Source organism: Gadus macrocephalus, chromosome 12 (genome assembly GCF_031168955.1).
Source record: "Gadus macrocephalus chromosome 12, ASM3116895v1".
NCBI lineage: Eukaryota > Metazoa > Chordata > Actinopteri > Gadiformes > Gadidae > Gadus > Gadus macrocephalus.
Window position 1 is genome coordinate 4212785 of NC_082393.1, and position 25329 is coordinate 4238113.

Consider the following 25329-nt stretch of genomic DNA (forward strand, 5'->3'; position numbering starts at 1 on the left):
TATTTCCCCCCACTCAACACAGCATGGTCCCATTCTTTAGGTAGCCAGAATAGATGCTGTTCTGCTTGACGGCCAAGATATTTCAGTTAGAGTTAGTTCATGTTCTCCAACAGAAATGGAGAAAGATGACTTGGAAATAAGTTTGAGGACGCAGACCGCGGCTAGTTGCATCCCACACAGGGGAAAGGTTTCAGGTGTACAAATAACCGACTAGGAGGTCAGGGTTAGTCACCCGTAGTAGGAATGATGAAAGGGAGTAAGGCGTCCACTACCCATTGAGGGAGAGGACTGGGTCAGTGTTACAGGGCATCAGACAGTGTGTGCCGATGCTGAAGGGACAGGCCACACTGTGTCCTCACCTGTTCCATGTTTTGAAAGCATTGCTGGCTCTTTTGAACAGGTATCCCTCCATGGCGATGCCCTTCTCTGCATCAACATTGTACTCCAGCTTGGTGTCGTCATTCGAGAAGTCCTGAGAGACAGAGATGGAGAGACGGAGAGAGCGAGAGAGAGACAGAGAGAGAGGGAGAGAGGTATAGAGAGAGACAGAAAGGCCGAGAAAGAGAGACAGAGAAATAAAGAGAAAGAGAGAGAAAGAAAGACAGAAATAAAGAGAAAGAGAAAGAAAGAGACCGACAAATAAACGAGAAGAAAGAAAAAGATAAAGTGAAGGAAGAAGGGGAAGAAAGAAGGAAACGGATTAAAAGAGAAAAAACAAAGAAAGAAGAGATACCGAGGGAAGAACAAGTGAGGCGAGGAGAGGAGTAAGAGGGGGAGAGACATGGGAGAGATATTACTAAATATGAATGTAGGTTAATGGATGTTTATCTCTGTTGCTTGCAGGCCTGCCTGAGGCAGAAAGGGATGGGGAGGGGCGGGGCAGGGGATGGAAGATGTGACTCTGCACTTAAAATATAGAGTCACCCGTCAGCTCTTAACACAGTGACCTTGAGCTGCACAGCTTCCCCCCCCCCCAAAGGAGTCACGAGGGGGACCAGGCAGAGCCAGCCGGCCAACACACCATGACTGTTCCATCCAGGGAAACACATTCACTGAGTGAGGACGGCTTTTATAAATACACCCTGTTAAAAGTCTACAGAGCAGCGTAAGGGAATGTTACATGCACACACACACACACACACACACACACCTTTGCAAAATGGAGGTAAGGGTCATGCTAAGGGTCCCTTAACTTCTTGTCTTGGATGTGTGTAACCAATACAGCATGGTAAGGGTCCCTTAACTTAGTGTCTTGTAATGAGTACAACCAATGACGCACCCAGGTTTATATGACGCCACTGGTCCCCTGGGGAAAATACTTCCTCTAAAAGCAGGAGCTTCTGAGTGATAAAATGGAACTCTTACTTTGAAGTCAGTCTCCATTTAACGTCACAACATCATCTCCCTGGTACAGCACTAAAGACACTCAGCCTGGTCATGGTTCATGCCAGTGAGTCACATGCTGCGGCCCCCAGGGCTATAGAAAGACCTCCATTCTTCACAGTAAGACCCAGCCTTACTGGCTTCTCCCCAGCTATGCCAAGACTACTTTGTTCAGACACCGTTTTAACCTAATTTGATTGTTTCTAGTGCGGCATATTCATCAAGCTGAAGTAAAAGAACAACCGTTTTCTTAAGTTATTTTACTCAAATGAATTAGCGTAAAATAAATACGCAGAGATTGAAGATGATTTTTCCATCGCACTATTTTCAGAATCGAACTTCACACACTTGCATCCCGACAAGCAGACTGTACCTGTAACTGTTAGGAGTTTGTTTGGCAGGCCTACTCTCTCCCTGTCCACTTTTTAACCCTCCTGCTCAATCTTTCTTCCGGTGTCACTTTTCTTTGTCCCTCGTTCCCCTGACCTCCCTATCTGTTTTCCATCCCTTCCTCCCTCTCTCTCTCTCTCTCTCTCTCTCTCTCTGCTCCAGAGAGCAGAAACCGAACCCTCGGTTGTGTTGTCATCAGACCCTCTTGCTCATGCTCGTTACTAGCCTACCATCCCTAAAGCACTAACGCTATGGCTGTACGTACGCGTGCGCGCGCGTGTGTGTGTGTGTGTGTCAGCCCCAGCTAAGCTCACATTTCCCACACCTGGGGGCCACCCTTGACAACCAGTCCTAGCTCCTGGTGTATCTGTTTATTTTTCAAGAGTTTGCCAGCATCAGGGTATAGTCGTCCCCAAGCTTCTGGAAACATCCATGGCCTTTCCTGGCTCACGTGATGGATCCAATTACCTCGTCTCCCAGTGAAACCAAAGCCCTCCCTGCCTCTCTGGTACAGGAAGTGACTAACGCTAGAACTAGAACAGATGATTTCGGTTTTGACAAATTGCGTTCATCAAAATTCGTGCCACAATTACTTCCACAGTTTACCGCCTGGAGACTTCATTCAAATTGGAATAATTGGGCAGCTTGTATTGGAGTCTACTGCTACAACTGTTCTATAAACACAATTTCATTTTTATAAATATAAAAGTTGTATATACGTTTAAAATATTCAACTTTATTTTTATAATTCAAGTCACTGGGCAGACTTCAGACTTCACAACTCGGTCAATTTTCAACCTTTAAACCAAACATTTAGCAGAACAACATAATTTTGATCTTATGATGATCTAAACAGATTTCCAATATCTTTTACTTGTACAAGTTATGGGGTTATCTTTCTAAATGCTAAACTGAAAGCTGAGACTCCACAGATTCCTACATCATAAGCCTTATCATTTTTTGACCCTAACTCTACAAACTAGATGGAAACAAATTCCCAAGCTGCAACCATAAATGTCTTACCTTTGTTAATATCATTCTATTAACTACTATAAGTAGAGACTGATATAAGTCTTATATCAGACTTATAATTGGACTATCATACTTCTCTACTACTGATAATACTAGTATTAAATCATGCTATAGGCCTAGGTCCAAACTGTACTACTCATGTTAAGCCACTTTATTTACCTTTTTGTCAACTATTTTCAATGGTTTGTATGTATATATTGTTAAGCTTAACCATTCAGACTTTAAATGTTTGAACTCTGTTTAAACTTACTTTCAAATTAACCCTTAAAATGTCACAAACCATTTAAAGCCAGCAATCCAGTTTAGCGTCAGCCTTTCAACGGCCTGGATTCACACAGCAATTCCTTCAGGAATGGCATTTTCTAGTAAACATTTGATATTTATTGTATATTTCACTCAGCTTTGATCTGACTATAATGAATCTAACCAAAACAATAAATCCCAGATAACGTTTCTTATAATACTGTTAACATTTCCTCTTGCAATGAATGTAGATTTACTCCTCAATTGTAAATCTTCACACCGATATTTCAAGAATCTTCAAGCGCAGTAAACATCCATAACCAAGGATAATGAGGTTGTTTTATCTCTGCAGGCAATCATTTCCTGTTTACTTCCTAGTGAGCGGAAATTCCAGATATTCTTGGAATAAACATTACGATAAGTCTACGTAATGTTTTTAAATCTGGATTTCCAGTCGAGGGTGTACCCGGTGGACTATTTAATGCTGTGTAAGGGCACTGCCTAGTTCAGATCCGTCAAGTTCTCTCAGAAATATACGTCAGAAGGGACCCGACATGATCACAACACACTCAAGGGCAAATACATATGTTTCGAGTTATATAATGCATATTGAACACATGGATGCACACAGCGGCATGCATTCATTATACTGCTGTGCAACATGCCGCAACATGCCACACACACACACACACACACACACACACACACACACACACACACACACACACACACACACACACACACACACACACACACACACACACACACACACAGTGCTGGCAGCAACGGTAGGGCAAACACGTTTTAAGTGCAATATTAATTTCAGATACGATTTATAGGCAACTTGTTCGTTCTGAAAAGTGTCTCAGGAAACCAAATTCTCCTCTGGCTTTCAAAATCAAGGACAGAAGGGACAAAGAGGACGGACTACAGAAGGAAGCGTTATTGGAGAGATAGTGGCTGATTTAGCGTGGTATCCTGGCGACAGTTCCGTTGTGACTAGAGCTGCAGAGTCCCTTAGCGTGAATGTCATTAGCCCTGACCGTTCCAGGGCTGTGCTTTAAGCCAGCTGACCTGCAACTCAACCAGAGGGTGAAGGAACAAAGTCTCCAGTCGAGAAAATAAAAAATGGATGTCAAATAAAAGGGATAAAGCATCCACTATGACACCCCAGAAGAGACATAAAGACTCGTATTCAAACTGAAAACTAACAAATCTTCAAATCTCAAAAAATGGTAAGGAAGAACGGGAGATGAGACACATTAAGGAAGAGCTCCTCTGTTCAAAGAGTGTCATTATTGGTGAGCAACGCATCGAACCAAACAACAAGGAGTGTGTGTTAAAACCCAAATCTTGAATTATTGGACAACAACAAAAACAACAAATCCCAAACAACACAAACAACCATTGAAATCCATGCCATGGAACCGGAACACATTTCCCACCCATGGCGTTTCAGCGGTGAGCCGAAACACACCAAAATGTGCATCGGTCTGAGCACACACTGCACACAACACGAGTGTAGTCACACAATGGGGGGGGGGGGGGGGGGGGGGGGGGGGGGGGAGGATGAGTTCTGGGGGTCAGAGGTGACAGGGCTACTGTACGTACAGACGTGGTCCAAGCACAGAACCTGCGTCCGTCAGGTAAAGTCTCTGTCGTTTCCTGAAGACGTTGTACGAGTGCACACACGCACGACGATGGACAGATAGAAGGACAGAGAAAGGCACAAAAGAAGAAGGATGTATGTGTTCCTTACAGCAAGGCATCATGAGTTGTGGAGATAGCATAGCGAGACTATGCTACTTTCTACGACGAGTGGCCATAGAACACAATGTAAAACTGGACCTATGGTTTTATCTATGAATGCAAACATACAACTTTGTAGCTAATATCTGTATATTCAGTATCATCACACACGCACCAAAAAAACAATGCATTAAAAAATAATATTTGTATTGCACTCACCAGATACCAAACATAGTGGAAGCGGCTGAATATCCTCATCTTTCTAGCAACTGGCCTACATGTATGTGTGTGTGGTAGCAGGTGAAGCTAACGAGCATCAGCTTCTGCTAAACGTCCCTGCTTACTGTAGCATCTCACTGAGAGACACCGTTAGCCTCAGCAAACCGGCTCCTCTTCCGAGCAAGCATTCCTCTCGTGTGCCAGTGTGTGTGTGTGCGCAAATTTCGTCCTCGTCATCGTCCAACCTAGCCCATCCTCCAATACGCACACACTGTAATCACCCTCTGTGTGTGTGTGTGTGTGTGTGTGTGTGTGTGTGTGTGTGTGTGTGTGTGTGTGTGTGTGTGTGTGTGTGTGTGTGTGTGTGTGTGTGTGTGTGTGTGTGTGTGTGTGTGTGTGTGTGTGTGTGTGTGTCTCACAGCAGGGTTAGGTTAACTAAACATCAAACATTTATAGTGACTTTAGTTTAAGGAGGCTCTCTCCCGTGTCTGTTCCGAGCATTACGACAGCTAAGGGCCTGCCCTACAGGCATGAATAAACCAACAGAATAAACTCAGACTACAATTCCCAGCTGCTCATCTGCCCTGGTGCACAGGTCATGACCCGTAAGGCACAAGGCATTCCTCCAGACTGTTGAGGATCGGTTCTTTGTCGTGTTGGAACCATTCCCCTCCTTGTGTTTTATATACGTTCGGACAGATTCAGCACCTGGAGCTATAACGCATCCCGACGGTCCTCTGCTCACTGGGGACAGAGCTACCAGAGCTCAGAGATTCACCCAGGCGGACAAGAGCTAAACTGAACATGAATACACACCATTCATTAGCTCCAGTGCCATTGAGCAAGGCACTAACCCCATTCCCAGCATCCTTACTGTACACTGCTCTGTGAGAGTGTGTGCTATCTATACAGTCACGATGAATGCACCACACATTAATCCTGCACACATAATGTCCTCACCATGGTAATAAATAGGACGTCTATTCCTGTGTGTTCCTTCAAAGCCCTAAATACCCACACTACACACACGTGTGCCCTAGGGCTGAAGGATGCAGACGGAGAAAAGAGCAAAGACATCACAGGTCAAACGGCCCCTTGAGGCATGCCGCAACATTGCATGGTGAGCCATCGATCGGTTGATGTAGGTTAAATGTAGGGTGCTAGTACACAGAACCAGTCTGTGCACATGTGTTCCGACAGCAAACCGACAGGGGAATAGGATTCTTCCCAATCATAACCTGAACGGGACGATCCTGGTGCAATGAGCTGTGTGAAATGCCTCCATCGACAGCGTTCATGGTATGAATGACCTTCCGGGCTGACAGCACTTTGAAGCAATGCAAAGCCAGGGATAACACGTCCAACACACGACAAGCCCCGGCACGCTTGAGGCAGGAAGCGATCTGCTTAGCTCGGCAAGGGGGGCGACACACACACACACACACACACTAACACACACACACACACACACACTCAGCAAGAGGACCGCCATCGTCGTTCACGGTGGAGAACGCAACACTCGATACGGGACAGGAGAGCAGGAAGGAAGGAAGGAAGAAGAGGGACGGGGACGGGGACGGGGGGGGAGGTGTTAAATAGGAGGAAAACGGGGCTTACCTGCAGAGCAGCCTGGAGAGGGCGCAGAGTGACAGAGGGAGGGAGGGAGAGAGCAGAGCTTTGGTTAGGGGTGCTGATGTACAGCACGCTACAGAGAGACATAAGGAGAGGCACGGAGAGACAGAGCGAGAGTTGAAGGGGAGAACAAGCATGCGAGTCAGACAGTTTAAAAATAGCGTGTGGAGAAAGGGGGAGTCGGGAGGGGCGGTGTGGGGAACTATGTGTTCAAGGACAAACAGTGGCGGGGATCAGGCACCGAGCATCTATGGGAGGGAGGGAGGGAGGGAGGGAGGGAGGGAGGGAGGGAGGGAGGACTGAGGGATGCTGTTTGAAATGGGGAGGAGACAGTGAAGGACAAGATAGACTAGAATATAAAAACATAAGAATGGAAGAAAACATGAGAAAAGGGGGGGGGGGGGGGGGCGATGGGACACAGGGAGACACCGAGAGGCAGTCACAGACAGACACACAGACAGACAGACGCCCAGCGATACCCATATAGAGATGGGCCAATCTTACGCAGCCTTATAATTAGATACTTTTCACCTCATTTGGAGAGAAATGAACCATTTCAACCAGAGAGTGAGGGAGTTGACATGGTGACCATATTAGTGTCTTCCGATGGGGACTGGACATGACTTGGGCGTCTGAAGTCCGGCTGCAGCTGAAACCCGTCTCCTTTGTTTTGGAAGCGTGACCACCATGCTTCCGTGAAGCCGTCAATAATGTATGAGACTGCAGCGACTGAGATCACCCCGCGGAGCACCTTACACCTCAGGAGCTCAGCGGTGTGCGAACCACAGCCACGCCCCTCCGCCCCCATTGGCCCTTTACATCCAGAGGGGCTGGAAGGGGGCCAATCCCTGATGAGATATGCAAACGATCCTATCCAATTGTCTTAAAAGGGAGTTCCCCTTGCGGAAGCATAACGGCACAAACTTGGTAGTTTAATGAATAGTAGTTTAACAAATTGAATTGTATGACAGCTCCCCCAGTGTTTAAACGATAACTAAGGCCATGGACCATTTCGGAGAGATTGTAGAAGTAATTTGCACGTGAATAAGATCTACAATTTTCAGTTAACTTAAACACTCCACAGTGTGTCAGCTCATTGGAGCGAGTGTGACACGGATTCAGCAGAGCTCTGCCGTTTAGCCCTAAGCCGTTTATGGGCCTTTTCTTGCCTTTTTGTTGAGCACTGTTGAGCACCAAGGACCTGGACTGGTGAGTCATACGACATAGTCCTGAGCAGACAGGGGTTACGGGGTTGATCCGATACACGGTGAGAGCAAGATAAGATAGTCTGCCTCGAGGGGGGGCAGGGAGACGGTAAAGTAATATCAGAGCAGAGCCCTCTGGCTTTGCTTTTAATGGCAGGGCCTGAGTGCAATCAGAGAGGCTTTGGGATGGGGTCGGAAAGTACCTGGATCCCCATTCTAGTAAGTGCATGTAGTACTATTAGCTGACGTGTGTGTGTGTGTGTGTAGGTGTGTGTAGGTGTGTGTAGGTGTGTGTGTGTGTGTGTGTGTGTGTGTGTGTGTGTGTGTGTGTGTGTGTGTGTGTGTGTGTGTGTGTGTGTTTCAACTTCAATGTTTTCTTTTATTGAACAAGGTTTCGTTGAGAAGACTCAACATCATGTCCATTGCCAGTTTGCCCGTACTAGACAGTGCTCTCTTAAGGAAAACGACACAACAATAACAGGAAAGAAGAAACAATAAACATGTGTGTACCTTTTGCTGGATGGTCGAGTGCTTCTGTTCCATGTCTCTCTTGTCCTTGGCTGCATCCACCACCAGCTGATCCAACTGGAACACACACATACATCCACTCATTAGCCAGAAGCCCCCCCTAAACCATCGTCCCAACCCACAGAACCATGTGATCCCATCGACATACGAGCAGGCAGAACCCCCTGCCCTGGTTGACGGATTAACGCGCGGAGCCACCTGGTTGGATCCACATGCACGCACTCCCCAAACAAACAGGGATATCATCCACATACATAGACAGTCCCTTAAGGATGTGGTTCTATCGACGTACATACAGAGCTACCCAAAGGCTCGTATCGACATTCACACACACACACACACACACACAAGTGTCCAGTATGAGTAAGAGTGGCAACTGTTATGTCATTTAACAACGGGGACGATTGAGTTGGACTGAATGGGGCCTTTCTCGGCTGCGCGTCTCAGAGCTCCGATAAACCAGCCTCTTGAAACCATCCAGATACTGAGGTTTGTGATTGCGTTTCAGTCTGGCCTTTGCTCGGCTGTGATTTATTTTCAAATATGGGCGGGCCATAGTTGTTAAGAGAACAACGGCCAATCAATAGTGAATTAGCGGATGCGCTTAGATGAGAAGCAAAAACATATTGTCCTCTGAGAAAATTCCAGATCTATTTTTTTCTTCTACTTTCAACGTCCCCAATCTATTTTTGGATTAAAAAAACACCCCGTTTTTTGTCCGCTCCGCAGATTGCTCCACTTTCGCTATGTGGACTAGGCTCACATAACAATCAGACTGTTTACATCCATCCGTTGGTAGATTCGAGCTGCATCAGCGCTATCCATTTGCAAACAGAAAAAAGGAACCCTCCAAAATATATACCAGTCGTCAACCAGGGTGTTTCGGTGTGTGCGATATGCGTGGGGCCAATTTCATTTTCTTTCTTTTTTCAATTTGAGGAACAACCAGCCAATCGACCGGCTGGGATCAGCTCATTCCCTGGCTTCAGATCCAAAATGGAGTCCGCTACCGGAGTCATGTCATGTGTGAAATTAGGTCTGGGGTGATTGATGCTTCTTCTGCTCCTCCTCGCTAGTACTATATGTTGTACAAACTCAGGGTCATCTCTCTTTTTTCTTCTTTTCTGCAGGAAAAGATTAACCCAAATAATAAGGAGGGTCTCAGCGTGCGCGCGCGTGTGTGTGTGTGTGTGTGTGTGTGTGTGTGTGTGTGTGTGTGTGTGTGTGTGTGTGTGTGTGTGTGTGTGTGTGTGTGTGTGTGTGTGTGTGTGTGTGTGTGTGTGTGTGCGTTACAACTCTAGCGTGGCTGGTTTAATGGCTTGTTACCACAGAGACCAACCTACAATAGCAGCTCCCCCAGATCCCTACACAGATGGATGGCTATCTGGTGAAGGGTTGCTTTGTTTAGGGAGAAACACTGAGAAATACTAGAGAATATGGGTGGAACTGTTCAGATGTTGGGGCAAAAAAAACCTCTCAAGGGCTGCTGAAGTTGAGGCCAGGCAGGGTGGCCTGGTGGCTGAAAAGAGTGTATTTGGAAGAGATAGCTTCAGGAAACTTCAATAGCGAAGATGTGCTACTGACCTATCTGCGGATTGGTTAACCCCATCCTGTTTGACTAGTGAAGCTGTGAGGAGAAAGCAAAGCTAGTTCAGGTATCTAATCTCATTGCCTTTGATCGCCTGTATCAGGGCATTACAGATTGCAGAGGCAAAGGTAAAAAGTCAACCTCGTTGACCTTTTGCTTTGGTTTGAGTAGCTTTTATATTTTCATGTTTTATTGATTACTAAATCATTGGTTTAAGCTTTGAACCTGTGTTGTTGAGAGTTATTCCGTTCTGTACATGAGGCACACAATGAATTGATATATCTTCCATGGCTAAATTATATTATGTGGCTGTAATAGAAAACAAAGGCATATAGATATACAGTATATTGGTTGTTTTTAAATCCAATTTTACAGCGTTTGTGCGTTTAATGAAAAACGCACCATATAATAAACTGCATTATTATTGAGCTGGGGAAGAAACTGCTTCTCTAAGAAGATTGTAAAATACCTGGGAGATTACAGAACACAGAGGGGCTGCAATTTTGTCTCATCTTCGCCGTTTAACTTTACCTTGGACGGACAGGAAGGAATAGTTAACAACCAAAAGACATGTTGCCAGTTAAAATTAAGTACATAGAGTTGGTATCGGAGGGTGTAGGCCTTTCAGCTTTGTCTTGTTTGTAGTGGTAGATGGCAGGTGTGTGCCGGTGCGTGCGTACGTGCGTGCGTGCGTGCGTGCGTGCGCATGCATTCATGTGTGTTTGATAACATCAGATGGGACATGTTTCTCCCCATAACAACATATCCACTTCTGTAGATTTAAAATGGCAGGAATGATGAGGTACGTGAATAGCATGTGGGTGTCACAATACCCCCCTGTTACATACATCTTGTTTACATTGTGCCTCACTAACGTCTTATCTGACAGCGACAGGGCTGAGAGGGAGATTACGACTTCAATTGCTTCATTGTTGGTGCAGAGTGCAATACTCTGACTCAATCCAACAAACCACGGGGTTAAATAAATAAATAAAGGCCCCTGGAATCAGATGTGTCTGAGATGGGAACCTATGATTCATTCATTCATTCATTTAAACTGATTGTTCAGATCGAAGGACATGATTAAATTAAGCGCGACGTTGCGATCGGAGGATAAGATTGCGAAAGTATTAGTTTGAGGTTTCAAATGGATGGAAGTACCGGTAATCTGTATAATTATCCGTGAAATGAGTTTCTGAGAATGAGAATGCACCTTGTGTTGTTCTCTTGAAGTCAGGCAAAGTGTGGGATATTTGTCTGGTTGGGATATTTTATGGTTGTTGTGATTGTATCATTGCTCTGATCCTTATCCTGACCTTACATGACAATTTTTCATGCAAAAAAAAAGTAATGCATTAAACATCTACCTAATACTAATGCCTAAATAGTACCTACACCAAACTCAATATATTTGTAATATACCATATGTCGGGGTCAAAAAAATTGACCAATGTGTCATAGGGTCAGCCTTCACTTCCAGCTTAGAGATCTACCATGCTTTTAAAATAATATTGCTTATAGTGCTCTGTTTCTAGTTTCACAAATCAATAGCATATTCAATGGCAGATTAGCTAAAATATGGGCATACTGGGCATTTCATTAAAATTTTCACTTCATATTTGTTTAGACCAATCATATTGCCTGAGGTGGGGATCTGTAAGCATGTAATTTACCGTTTACAGCGAACACAAACTTGGCCAGCAGTAGTTTGCTGTAAAAAAGGCTCTGTAAAGATATATATTGTATTGGGCCACTGTAGAAAGGCACATATAGAAAATGTATTTTGTAACAAAACTGGAAAAGAGACAGTCTTTGTTTTTGTTTTGCCCGAGTTCTTTGCCGTCTCCCCCCAGAAGCTCTTCTGTTACATTTAAGGACTACTGGGTCTGAGATTACACAGATTCCATTCTTGTCTTAAACACAAATCAAAGTTTGCCTTGTTATCCGTTCCATTGGTGATCTTAACGTACAAAATAAACCACACCTGTTCATTAAAATAAAAAAGCATAAATATAGCTAATCAAAGTAAAGCTGGGAACAGGCAAAGTACTTAAAGCCCAGCTGACAATCAACAGTTACAAGGCTGGCGGCTTTTGGTAACCTCTCCCCTCTCTACCTGCGGCGGGGTCACACTTCACCAAAGTGTGATTAGCGCTCTATGCTTGCAGTGTTGCATGCTGCTTATCAAACCTGTTGGCAGCTCTTCCACATCTCCCTGCACAGCCTCTCCACCTTTCTCAACTTCATGGCGGAGAGCGGAAAGGAAGAAAAATCCACTTTGGGGCTTTCGAGTGGCCTTCCACTGCTCTGAATTGGGAGTGCCTTGTGGTTCCCGGTGTGTGCCGTTTCACACGGTACACACAGCACTCTTCTTCTCACTCTTCACACCGATGTCATGGGCGTCTGCTCCTCTGTTGCTCCCTCTCCGCTGTCAAAGCCTTTCTGTCGTTCCTCTCCTTTAGTGTTTTGGATGCTTCGTCTCCGGAGTCACATGAATTCCGCGCCTCGAGTCTTCTATTTTAATAATTTCTCACAAGAGTCATCGGATCCCTCTCTCTCTCTCTCAATCTCTCCGTCTTTCTGCCTCTTCCTACGGCTCAGCCCCTCTTCACAAATCTCTGGACGGTTCTGGCGTCAGACAAGCCGCCGTACAGAGTGAACACAACTCCAGAGACAGACGCCTCATGTTCCAGCTGCTCACTGGGCTGTAGGATTAGTCCTTTTTCCTTATCTACAGATCCGGCAGCAAGAACGTGGATCGTTATCCTCTTCGGAGTGGTTTGTTTCCTTCCTGAGGATCCCTAGAAAGTGCAGGTCTCGGGTTTTGAACGGCAGCTTCTTTCCCTCGTCATGTTGCTCTTACGAGACGTCTTTTTAGATAATTTGTAGAAGAAGGTTTCTCTCTACTCTCAAAGGCATCTTGCGGGTTGTTGAGGCAATTCCCCCCAAAATACTCCTGATGTTTCACGCTTCAAAGCATCCGTTTTCTCCTCTTCCCAGCGATCCACACTTTGAGAGGACATCAGAAGCACTTGCACTAGAATAACTAGAAATCCCCAAAAAGAGGAGAAAACAAAAGGGCTCAAGTAACTGGCATTAATCCCGAGAGGTATTCAAACCAGCTGATTCTCTCCTCGGTCGTCCATAGCCTTTTTCTACCGAGCCACTTCATACAATTCCCAGAGCGTTTTCCACCATCTCTCCCTCGTTCTCTTTCCAAAAATCCTGAGCTCTCTCTGCCTCTTCTGCCGTTCTTGCGCACCGTTAGCTACGCGTTGGGAAACTCTCCCTCCCTCCCTCTCTCTCTCTCTCTCTCTCCATCCATCTCCCTCCCTCCCTCCCGAGCTCGCTCCCCTTCCTCATTCCTGCTCATGCTGCTCCTCCGAGGATCAGATAATGATCCCTCTCAGGAACACTGCGATGGCAGTGCTGCCATGGTCACGTTCCGGCCTGCTGCAGGAGAGCCTCGCCCCTCCCCCGGGCCACACCGGAGGCTCCGGGGTTTAGGCATAAGGTAAGCCGGTATACCGAGTAAAAGGTATATGCTTCTACCTCATGCACGGTATACGTTAAGTGAGCACGCACACTTTACGTCAAGTATACAGACACACAGACTGTATACGTTAAGTATACGCACACACTCAGTGAATGCTAAGTTAATACACCCGTACACACAGTTTAAAGTTAAGTACACACAAACACGCACCCATTCACATGCATTTGTGTACACTTGTGTTCACCGTTGTAATGCTTGTGTATATTCTGTATACTTGCGTCACACACGCACGCACGCACGCGCACACGCACACACACACACACAGACACCATGATACCCAAATGGCAGAACACACAGATGAACAAACACTGAAGGGGTGTGGAGGTTGGGTAACTAAGTCCCGCAGGAACCCGCTGTTAGTTTCGACTCACTTTGAGCACTGACGCAAGAGGAATACACAGAGTCAACTTTATGCTCCAACTTCATTCAATAGAGCTGCTGATAGAGTCGTAAACTTAATGCTCCAACTTCATTCAATAGAGCTGCTGATAGAATCAAATGGCAAGAGGTTTTGCAAAAACCTTGAATGTCTTCAACGTAATCACAAATTTCCATCTTTAAACCAGATCACCATTTTGATACAATTCTACATTTCTTGAGAGAGCGTGCGTGCGTGTGCGTGTCCATGTGCGCATGTGTGTGTCGTGTCTGTCATTGTGCGTGGGTGAGCGAACGAGTGGTCCTACCTGCCCTCCCAGCTGCTTCATCAGGGGTTGCAGTTCGCTGAAGAGGTCATAGCCCTGATGGAAGAAGGTCAGGTGGGCGTACATGAAGGTCAGCATCTGCAGGGGAAGAACCAGTGTCAGTACGAGCATCTTCCTGAGGACCCTGGGACTCGGCCTGTGCAGAAGGTGCCCGTTAGAAGAGCCTTTACCGATTTGAGGATTTCCGATCTTCTCTTGGATTGTAGGACGTTGATCTAGAATAGAAAGATAAGGTGGAAAAATTTACTTTTAAATAGATCAATCACAAGGAAAGCGATGTACTTATTATCTATTACATTTGAGAATAGCACTTCATATATTTTATCGCACAACTATCGTAAACCCCAAACACATTACACTCAAACTCAAATCCATCCATATGCCTAAAACAACCTATCTATTATTATTAAAATGGGAGAAAAACAGAGAAATCCTGACAACTCTGACATTGGCTGGGGCAAAGATACACAAAATTCTGTTGAATGCTGGAGAAGATTAGACAAGCTTGAAATGCTTAACAATTCACTGACAATTCAGTGAGTGTAGTTCCCCACATCGCCACCAGGGGGAGCCGACACATAAGTGAGCTACCGCATGTTGAGCCACTAGTCTCCCAGACCATCTGCACTGCACAACTATCTCCTGTACCCCCCCTTGTGTGTGTGTGTGTGTGTGTGTGTGTGTGTGTGTGTGTGTGTGTGTGTGTGTGTGTGTGTGTGTGTGTGTGTGTGTGTGTGTGTGTGTGTGTGTGTGTGTGTGTGTGTGTGTGTGTGTGTGTGTGTGGACAGAGGGAGGGGGAGGATTTTGGTTGTGCAGGTAGCAGGCAGTGCGCTCAGAGTGTTGTAAACCTGTGTGTGTACAGAATACGTGTGTGATGAAACACACCAGAGAAACACAAGTACGTACGAATCCATGCATGCAACACACACACACACACACACACACACACACACACACACACACACACACACACACACACACACACACACACACACACACACACACACACACACACACACACACACACACACACACACACACCCCTTTATAGTATGCACAGTGTGGCATTGGGCAATCAAAAGTCCCTTCTAAGTATTTTTGTCTCCATTTTAACTGGAGCTCACAACCTCCTCCATATATCAAGCTCCCGCCTACCATCCAGGCTGTCACTATCTGCTGCACTCCATGTAATTAAGGAAAGAAAATGCCACGTAAACAATCTATAAATGCAATAAAAACGTAGACTTTTTATTTTTTAAAGCAAACTACAGTCGCAGAGGTTTTTTCGCCAGGACCTCAAAGTGCTGACGGTGTGTGAAACTTCAGAGGTTGGCAGATTTCAATCGAGGAGGCAGAGTGACTTATGGATTTCCTATTGCGCGAGCAAACCGCTCAGAGAGACCGAGTCGATTTCTCAAACAAACAGAACTCCTTTTCGGGGAAGGAGGATTTCGAAAGGAACCGTTGCAAAAGGCCACTGCGGGATGTTGTGAAACTGCGTCTCTATAATATCTGCAAAATACAGAAGGAGGAACATAGCTAATGGTCAGCTTCTCTTGGGCAAGAGCGGTGGTAGGTTCCACTTTAGCCTTGTTATTCATGACAACAGCTGAATTAGCCCCATTGTATTATCTTACCATGTATGCACTATCATTATCTGATGGAACAGCAATCTTGTCGTTCCATATATAACACTTGAAGTCATGATATAAATAATACAATGACTTCATTATACTAGAATATTGCGTGCATCTGAAAGGAATTTCAAGTATTTCTCATGTTCAAAATTATTTTAAATGACAATTCATCAATTATCTCACATAGTTTCTCACGACCTGAAACACTAGACTGGGTACCCCCAGCCCGTTCAGCCGGTGGTTTTAATTCGCCCTGAAGCAGTGGCTGGAGAAGAGCAGTACTTTTCTGCCTGTTTCCGATCCGCTTTCCCTGGAGCCAATCACCAAGCTGGCTTTTCACCCTGGCGCGCTATTGGCTGGTTTAACACAACGACGACAGGGAAGCGACGGTACGCAGCCAATTGCGTACAGTCATTTATTTTGAACTAGGCCCGTTGAACACGCCTCTTGTGCTGAAGAAAAAATGACAGTAGCTTCCCAGTCTGGGTGTCCAGTCTGCTGTCATTTTCTACTGAACCCCTGCTGTCTCCGCCAACCACTACAACCGCCCGATCCCCCATCACGGCCGGCTAAGGAGAGGGACTAAATCCCCGTCCCGGGCTGACCTGCGAAAACCCCCTGAGCAACGGGGGGGGTCAGGTACCTGCAGGACGTAGTCGAGGACGATGTGGCGGAAGCACTTGCGCGTGGCGGTCAGGATGTTGGTGGCCTCCTCCACCTCGTGCTGCTTGTTGCGTGGGGCCTGGGCGTTCCTGGCCAGGGCGGCCTCCTTCTCCTCGCTCACCTTGTCAAAGTGCTTCTTGGACTCCTTGAACTTACGCAGGTCTCTGGGGGGGGGGGGGGGGAGAAACGGGAGGACACGGGTCATGAGTCATGAGGATCATGAGGAGACAGTTACATTTGGCAGACTTACATCAGTTAATACACACATTGACACACCGACGGCAGAGTCAACCATGCAAGGCGACAGCCAACTCGTCAGGAGCAGTTAGGGTTAAGTGTCTCGCTCAGGGACACATCAACACTCTAGGAGGACCTGGGGATCGAACTAGCAACCTTTCGGTTACAAGACAACTGCTCTACATCCTGAGCTAAGCCGACCCACGACCCCGATTGTGTTGAAGAGTGTTTGGAATATGACGCTTTAGTAGGTCGAGGTCATAAAACAAAATGGAGTAGGTCCTCAGTGACGAGAGTGACAGATGCAGGACTTGATTGATTCAATAAGAGCTTTTGTATTAAGACTAGTCAATGATTATTATTGTTGGATGAGTGAACACCATACCGAACAAAGAGTTTGTGTGCTGTACTGATTCATAACCATGAGCCAAAAGAGGTTTCAAGAGTTCAAGAAGGATATGTCTTTAATATCCGCATTTCCAAAACTTGTGTGTCTTACGCAAGTTCAGAGGTGGCGGTTAAAGGAAAACAAAGTTATCGCGGATGTTGTTGAAAGAAAAAAAAAACGAACAAATGAGCCTTGGGAGAAGAAACCAGAACCCCAGGAAACCCTTGCGACCTCCATGCATCATATTCTTCACCTATTTCCCCGGAGTTTCTCCTTTCTATGAAACATAAACATGACTAGAACACCAATGTTGACATAATTTTTCTGCAGGAAAACATAGGGTAACCATCAGTTATGAGTGCCATTCTTTCAGCGTCGCCCTGTATGGATATTCATCACACGCCAGTGCTAAGAGCTGGCCAATGATTTCCGTAAACTCCCAACGTTCCCAGCATTCCGTGAACCTCAGCACCCTGGGAGGCTTTGGTGCTAAGGGTCACCTTCAATATTGAAATGAATGAAATAAGATCGAAATGTGCCGACCAAAGCGCGAGGACTTTTAAGGGTGGATTTGTATTAAGGTGTGACACACATTGGGTTATTAGACGTGTTCTCTATAGGAAAGCTACAGAACATGCTGTCCTGTAGCTTTTTTACTGTAACTGATTTAATTAGATGTTCTCCCATCCAAAGACACAAGGCCAACATAATATATATACAGGAGAGAAGAGAAGTAAGAGATTTGGACTCCCCATGTGGTTCATTGGATCCACATTTAAGATCATGATTAATATCAAATAGTCAAATCAATAAATGATTGAAGGACGCTTTGTATTCATTTCTGATTAAAACTAACAGCAACTTTGATGCGGTCAGTGGACATTATTTTGAGACACAAGAAAGAAATGTGAAGCAAAGCCACTCGTGAAGGCCAGAAAAAACACAGTCTATCAAGCTCAGTCAACACTTACTCCTTGACGAACGTTTGAAGCTGGGTCTTTATTGATCTCTGCGCCTGATCGAAGAGTATCTGTGAAGAGAGAGAAAAAAAAACGGACGGATTAGCCAATTCAATTGCCCTAACAAAACACACAAAAAAGAAGCCTGGCGGCAAAATTAATTATTATCATCTTTCCTTCTGTAAGCAGCAGCGGTGGTGGAGCTGATTCAGACTTGCAGGCTACGGCCTGTTCTGCAAAGTCAGCGCTCGGTTACTTATAAGCCTCGCTTCTACTTCCTCTGGCCAAGTTTAGCATCGACAAATGGGTCCATATTTCCATAAACGCTCTGTGAGTTCCCCCCTGAACGAACACGCACACACACACACACACACACACACACACACACACACAAACACGCACGTGTGTGTGTGTGTGTGTGTGGTGGCTCTAGTTAACCTGCGTTTTTTCCATGAGACCCAGCCTCCCGGAAAAAAAAACAGCTGCCACACATAAACAAGGCCCCTGGAAAGATCTGCGCTGCGTTTGACTTATAACTCCTGGACTTAGGAGACGGATGACAGCGGGACCCAGACAATACGGCCAGTGTGGCGGGAATGGGCCCGTCTTCTTGTGACACACGGCGCTCCGGATCATGTGCTTGCTTAGAGATCGCTGACATTGAGAACACGTATGAAGCAGTCAGCTGATGGGGCCGGCCGGTCTGTTGAGTCATCGCTGCCTGGCCTCAAGACTGTGGCTTGCTTGGAGGAAGGGGGAAGTGGGAGAGAAGCCTCTCTCCACGAACGCTCGTATGAGTCGTCAATGGTGACCCGTCCGAAACGAATCGGTTCAGACCGATGAAGATCCGGACGCTGTGGTTGTTGCGGCCCCAGCCCAGATAATAATTCAACACAGATACACACATTGAAGTTGAAGTCCTATTAGGGCTGCATGTATCACTGGTCTATCTTTCGTTTGGGGGAGGTTTGCTGGAATCAAAGCCAGTTGAATATATGAGTAAACTGTACCTAAAAAAAAAAAACATCCATCATTAACTCCAAACCTCTGCCCAGTGTGAAGAACCCACGGCGTCTAATCAAACCTAGTCTGGGACGTTAATCAGACATCAAGGGGGCTCTCTGACTCTCTCTCTCCCCCCCCCCCCCCACCTCCATCCGGAATTAGTGGAGGGGTCAAGATGACCATCAGGAGGATGTGGGGACCGGGTAGAAACCCCCAGTGGAAGACAGAGGGTCAGAGTCCAGGTCCTGGGAGAGACTAGGGAAACAAGAGCACGCATACTTCCACATGAAGGATGTAAACTTGGTTCTGCTTAACAGTTATAAACCAGTGCACTGGTGTGGATTTAAGGGGCTTGTGTCTCTCTTTAGAGGAACACAACACTTTGTCAGACAGGCTGTGTGTAGAGCTGGAAACCCGACACGACACAAGTATTTTGTGAGAAATAAAGTCGTCTCTTGGGTAGAGACGTTGCGAGCGGTCCACTGAGCATTAGGCTGTGTTCACATCTGCTTGTGATCGTACCATAAGAGCCAGAATAAAAGATGTGCTTCATCAGAACAAAAACATACCCCTGTGTCACGTGGATTCTTAAAAGGCGTGGGTTTGAAGACTTACTTGGGATTTTTGTGTTTGTTGGGTTTCTATAAAATCCCTGCAATTAACGGTGACGATTCCTATGTGGTGTGCCTTGCTATTTCGCACAATGCATTGTTACATCCCCATTAAAGGTCTGCATGCAAACCCTTTCATAGGGAGCTGCTGCCGTGTCATGTTCCTTGTGTGACCCACTTCGGGGAAGCAGGCGGCCAGCAACAAATATCTTGTGTTTTTTCAGCCAATGGGATGAAAGCCAGGGCTGGAGCAGTCAGGGTACTGAGTATCTCCTTTTTTAGTACCACTGCATCGTCTTCGTCCTCTCTAACCTCTTAAGCTACAGCATCTGCTTCACTATACCTCCTTACTGGTCTGCGACTGTAAGCTAATGTCCCCCAGTATTTGACCCAGTTCTGAGTGCCGTTATGCTGGGACTGTGTGAACGGTGATTGAGGAAGTGCTTGGGCGTTTAACATGGCAGCGACGAGCCGGTCGTGGTGGTGGTGGTGATGTCCTACCGTGTGATAGTTGATCATCTCCGTCAGGCTCTCTGCAAACTTGGTGAGACTGGACTGTGGGGCAGAGGAGATAAAACACAAAACGATGACGATGATGACGAGGAGGAGGAAAACACATGCACCGAAGATGAACAAGTCTCGATATGCATACTATTAGTATATAAAACTACCATGATCCTTTCGGGAACATGAATACATACAAGTAAACATTCAATTTAGGAAAATATGTATGTTGTGGATTGAAAGTATGCAAAGCATGCATCCCGATCGGCCATTATTAACGGTATGCAAGATGCTATGCTATGTTTGCACAACAATGGGAGCTATGGGGAAAGCGAATTCTCCGGTCTAAGCGTTAGTAAGTATAAACTGGGGCTGAACTCCGGACCCAGCAGAGAGCCAGTGAAAGGAAGTACACAAAGGCAGAGGGGAAGTACCTCCCCCCCTCTCACAAACACCCCATGCAAACCCTTGTGTGAGAAAAAACAAAGCAATTCACAGTCCGGTTTCTACAAGGTCTGAAGGACGGACTCGAAGGGTTTCATTTGAAACACAAACATTATCTCCAGCCACTCTGAAAATATCAAAGTATTTACCTCAGTTATGCCTTATTAATAAAGAATATATTCTGTGCTCTGACACAGAAAAAGAAAAACATGTCTGTTCGTTTCTACTTTCACAGATCTGGTCCAAGGGTTGCGTTTCCTCAGAGCACAGCGAAACCCAGAAGAGAGCCGGGACAAACAAAACTGAAGAGTTAAAGTCTAAACGGACACGGGATCACGGATGGGCAGAGGTTGGTCTCAAAGTGTTAAATGAATAATGCACTTCATCATCACCTCGATGACCTCATCTTTGGTGGACTGCTGCGCCAGCTCCCGGATGCCGTTGACAAACTGTTTGTTGGCCGTGTTGTAGGCCTTCCCAGCGTCGATCATCCCAATACACAGCTTCACCAGCTGGACGGAGACCGGGAGAGAGACATGGTTTTTATGTGTGGCTTAGAGTGAAGTACACAACGATAACACATTTTATTAATAACAGTCATGAGATGGGGGGGGGGGGGGGGGGGAGTGATGCACAACATACAGGAAAGGGAGTGAGATAGTCGCAGAGAGAGAGAGAGAGGCGAGAATAGAGAGCGAAATTAAAATTATAAATAGTTTCATAAAAAAAAAAATAGAAGAAGAATGGACGATTGCCGAGGACAAAAACAGAGTGGGAGACAGAACGAGACACAGATACACTGATGGAAGACGAAGATAAAAATCGAGCAAAGTGAATAACATCTTAAAGCAATGCTCGCCAGGCCTCTGTCTCCAGGGCCGGTTTCATCTTACAACTCTGGACATCTGCTCCATCAGACTTAAAGCACCACACACACACACACACACACACACACACACACACACACACACACACACACACACACACACACACACACACACACACACACACACACACACACACACACACACACACACACACACACACACACACACACACCAGGACCCGTAGCATGAGCTGGGCTGGCCAGGCTCAGCAGCTACCTACTCAATACTAATCCTGGAGGAGAAAGATCTGCTTAAAACCCCGTCTTTCCCTCTGACTCATCGGTGCCAGGGATAATAGATGGTTACGTCAGCACCAAAACAAACAAACCCTGGCAACGCCGTCCGTTCCCGGACGAGGAGGAGGGAGAGACGTTGCGTGTTGTGAACGGCAAAGCATCCACCTGGATTCATAGGCATATGATATACCCGTAGGCACACCGTTTGGCTGGGGATCAAATACTACCCGGGGGACTGACGGTTCTTTAAAATGTTTAAGCATGTACACAGTTCCGGGCATCTGTGCCCGAATTTAAATCTGAATACAGGCCTATGTTCAGAATGTGGGTTTTGGAAATGATGGTTTGAAGGGTTGACTGCTAGCTTTGACATTTTGGACTCCCCAAGGAATACATACAATGCAATAACTAAGTGTGTTTACACGGTGGGGCCGTGCGTCGTGTGTTCCGGTCGGGTCGCATGAGGTGCATGTGAAGTGTGGGCCTGTGTGGGTAAGAACGGGATTGGGATTGTTTGTGTTCATTCTCTCCGCCTCGTCGCTCCCTGACCGTGAGCAGCCTTGTCGTAGTCAGCGCCCCCACGGCACGAGACTTATTACCCACCTTCTCAATCCTGGTTTATGGAGAACAATAAGACTTTGAATCATCGGCTTGATTAAAAACTCAAGGGCACACACACACACGCGCACACACGAACGCGCACCCGCACACAGACACACATTTGCAGAGTTGCAGAACAAGAGAGGAAATGACAGTGGAGCCGAGTCACGCTCAGAAGGACGTGACTGAGAGAGAGTGGTCAGGGGGGGTAATGAGGAGGACGGGTGACAGAGAGAGAGAGAGAGAGGCGAGGTGGGTGGTGATGGAGGGAGAGGATGGATTGAGAAAAGAGAAGGGTGTGGCTGAAAAAGGGTGACTGAGGTAGATGGTGAGGGGGAAACAGGGTGAGAGGATGAGGTATGGTACAAAGCGAGGGCGAGGGTGAGACGCGGTGAGAGGGTGAGACTGAGGTTGAGATCATGTTGTTGATCATAGAATCAGTTAAAGCAGATGGTACACACGCCCATGCACTGACATAGAGGCAGTTCCCCAAGCGGAGGCAAGGTGTTATGTCGGGAACATAATACAGTAGCAAGCGGGAATGCTGGCATCAATCTGCCAGCTGCAGCCAATGTCTAACAGTATCCTGCAGGTGGCCAGCTTTGGCTTGCCACAGATAGGCTTGATGTGTCTCTGCTAAACAGCTGGCTGACTACTGATGCATCTCTGTAATGTTTATTTGTTTTAGACTGTCATCAACCAAATGGGGGATTTACATTTCACAAAAATAAAAAGGTCTCTTTACTACCGTGACCGGAATCTAACGGATTTCCTGGACATACTCACTTTGTCAAGCTTGGATTCCAGCTCGCACACATCCCCCTCCACTTCCTCTATGGTGGCTCTGGAAGGACAAAATGAAATACAGTTAAACATTTCATAATATGTTTTGCATTGATAAAACATTCAGTGAAAAGACAATAAGACACACTGAAGGGAAAATCCATGCTATAACTTTTTTTTAATCACAGTAAATACAAGATTATGATATCAATCCCATAAGATGAATTCAGGAATATTGCACAGTCCCACACACTACTAAAGTGAAGGTATCCATGATACATGCATTAAGACGCATCATGTGCACACTGCTTTGGACACCTACACACTGAGACAGTTAAACAGGAAGCCAGCTTGAGAAGCAGTCATGGTTTGGCAGCTCCACAGGGCCACGCATCAGATTTGACAAGTTTTGCCTGATGAGGCACATGGGACAGCTTGGTGCTACAAGGGGGACCACAGCATACAGCCCGCATGCCAGAATACCACGGCAACGAAAGCTGGGCTCGACCCATCATAGCGGGATGCACCATTCATCTTTGACAGTTACAGCTAGGACATGTGATCGAATAAAAGCAAGAACACAGAGCCAACAGTAACATACACTAATGACATAGAGGCATCAATCTTGTATATTGGGCTCATGCAACACGGATATGAACGCTTGTTTGCACTTGTGTACACACACACACACACACACACACACACACACACACACACACACACACACACACACACACACACACACACACACACACACACACACACACACACACACACACACACACACACACACACACACACAGAACATGTGCACATGGATTCAGGAGGGATCACCATCAAAATGTTCCATCAAGTGAGGCTGGTGATTTGTACGAGCTGTTCTGCTATTGGAGTTATTTTAACTGCTCGTGTGGGTTCAACACAAGGTGGGCCTTTTAGTCGCGTATTTAATTGACATGAACAGTTGAATGGATGCATCGATGAGTGAGTTCATAGTAATGATCCATTTTTTCTACCATGCTAAAAGAGCCATGATTTCCTTGCGGTCAGATTGATCCATAAACTTGTTTTGATAGAATGCTTTGCAGCATTTTGATGACGATCTGATGAGCAATGGAACACAGGTTTCAGTTGTTGTCCATTGAGGCTTATCAATACTGGATGAGTTTAGACACCCAGTGGACCAGCAGGTGGTATATTATCACCATCCAGCTGTTAAAATCTCTAACCACTGTACACATGACCGGCTCAAACATCTGTGCACGCACACACACGCACACGCACACACACACACACACGCACAGTAATGCCAGGAAAGAGTTTGTGATTGGTGTATCATACTCTTGTATCCTATGGGCTTGTACAATACAATATTGGTGACTTTATAACACATCCCATTGTAAAGGCCTAGTAAAGCCTAGAACACGTTTCCTTTTTACATGTGTATTCAGCAGGACTTGTTCATGGAATCAGTCTGCCCCTTGGGCCCCTTGATAAGCTTATGTAATGCTGCTTGCTCAGTACAAAGACGTTTAGTTTGTTACAACCTCCAGGCCTATGTCTATTACATTGGTGCGTCATTAAAAAGGCTGCTTCTGCCTCATCAGCAAGCTAAAGTGCTGACCTCAACCGAAACGTCTAAGTCTTTGGAACCTTGCCTGGGAAACAATTTCAGTTGAGCAAAAGCAGGAATACTATGCGGAAAAATAATGACAAGTTATACAGTTGAGACATGGTTATTGGTAATGCCAAGATGGTAATTTCCTCGGATAAAGTTAAGCGGCATATAAAACCAAGTTTGAATGAACTGAATATAATGATCTTAATTTGCAATCAGGATAAACAAGATGGGCAAAGCAGTAATGCAGAGTATAACAGCACCTTCTGGGATTCTACAAACTCTGTATTCAGTTAAAATATTTAAAGAAACACTTCTGACCATGAACATACTAATGAACAAAAGAATGCTATGGAGTTCCCATGTTCAGATAACCAGACCAGCTGTGGCGGGGCATAAGAAACACTCTTTGCTTCCAACATTAAAAGGGCCAATGTGCCCTTGAGCAAGCCAGCCGAGCTGATAGCGCTGGTCTTATGCCAACGACAGAGCCTATTGGCTGCACCAGCCAGTACAAACATCCAAAGA

At 45.9% G+C, this 25329-nt stretch overlaps 1 protein-coding gene across 2 annotated transcripts in view; it reads right to left on the bottom strand.

Moving 5' to 3' along the window:
• LOC132469367 (arf-GAP with coiled-coil, ANK repeat and PH domain-containing protein 2-like) overlaps positions 1 to 25329 on the bottom strand; it is a 48103-nt gene that overhangs the window by 14205 nt on the left and 8569 nt on the right. For both annotated transcript variants that reach the window (XM_060067325.1, XM_060067324.1), the window contains exons 2-10: positions 23187 to 23244; positions 21070 to 21189; positions 20231 to 20284; positions 18126 to 18184; positions 16510 to 16693; positions 14400 to 14444; positions 14212 to 14307; positions 8364 to 8438; positions 360 to 472 (exon numbers count right to left, since the gene is read on the bottom strand). In XM_060067325.1, coding sequence (XP_059923308.1) covers positions 360 to 472; positions 8364 to 8438; positions 14212 to 14307; positions 14400 to 14444; positions 16510 to 16693; positions 18126 to 18184; positions 20231 to 20284; positions 21070 to 21189; positions 23187 to 23244 — 804 coding nt within the window. The remainder of the gene's footprint in view (positions 1 to 359; positions 473 to 8363; positions 8439 to 14211; positions 14308 to 14399; positions 14445 to 16509; positions 16694 to 18125; positions 18185 to 20230; positions 20285 to 21069; positions 21190 to 23186; positions 23245 to 25329) is intronic.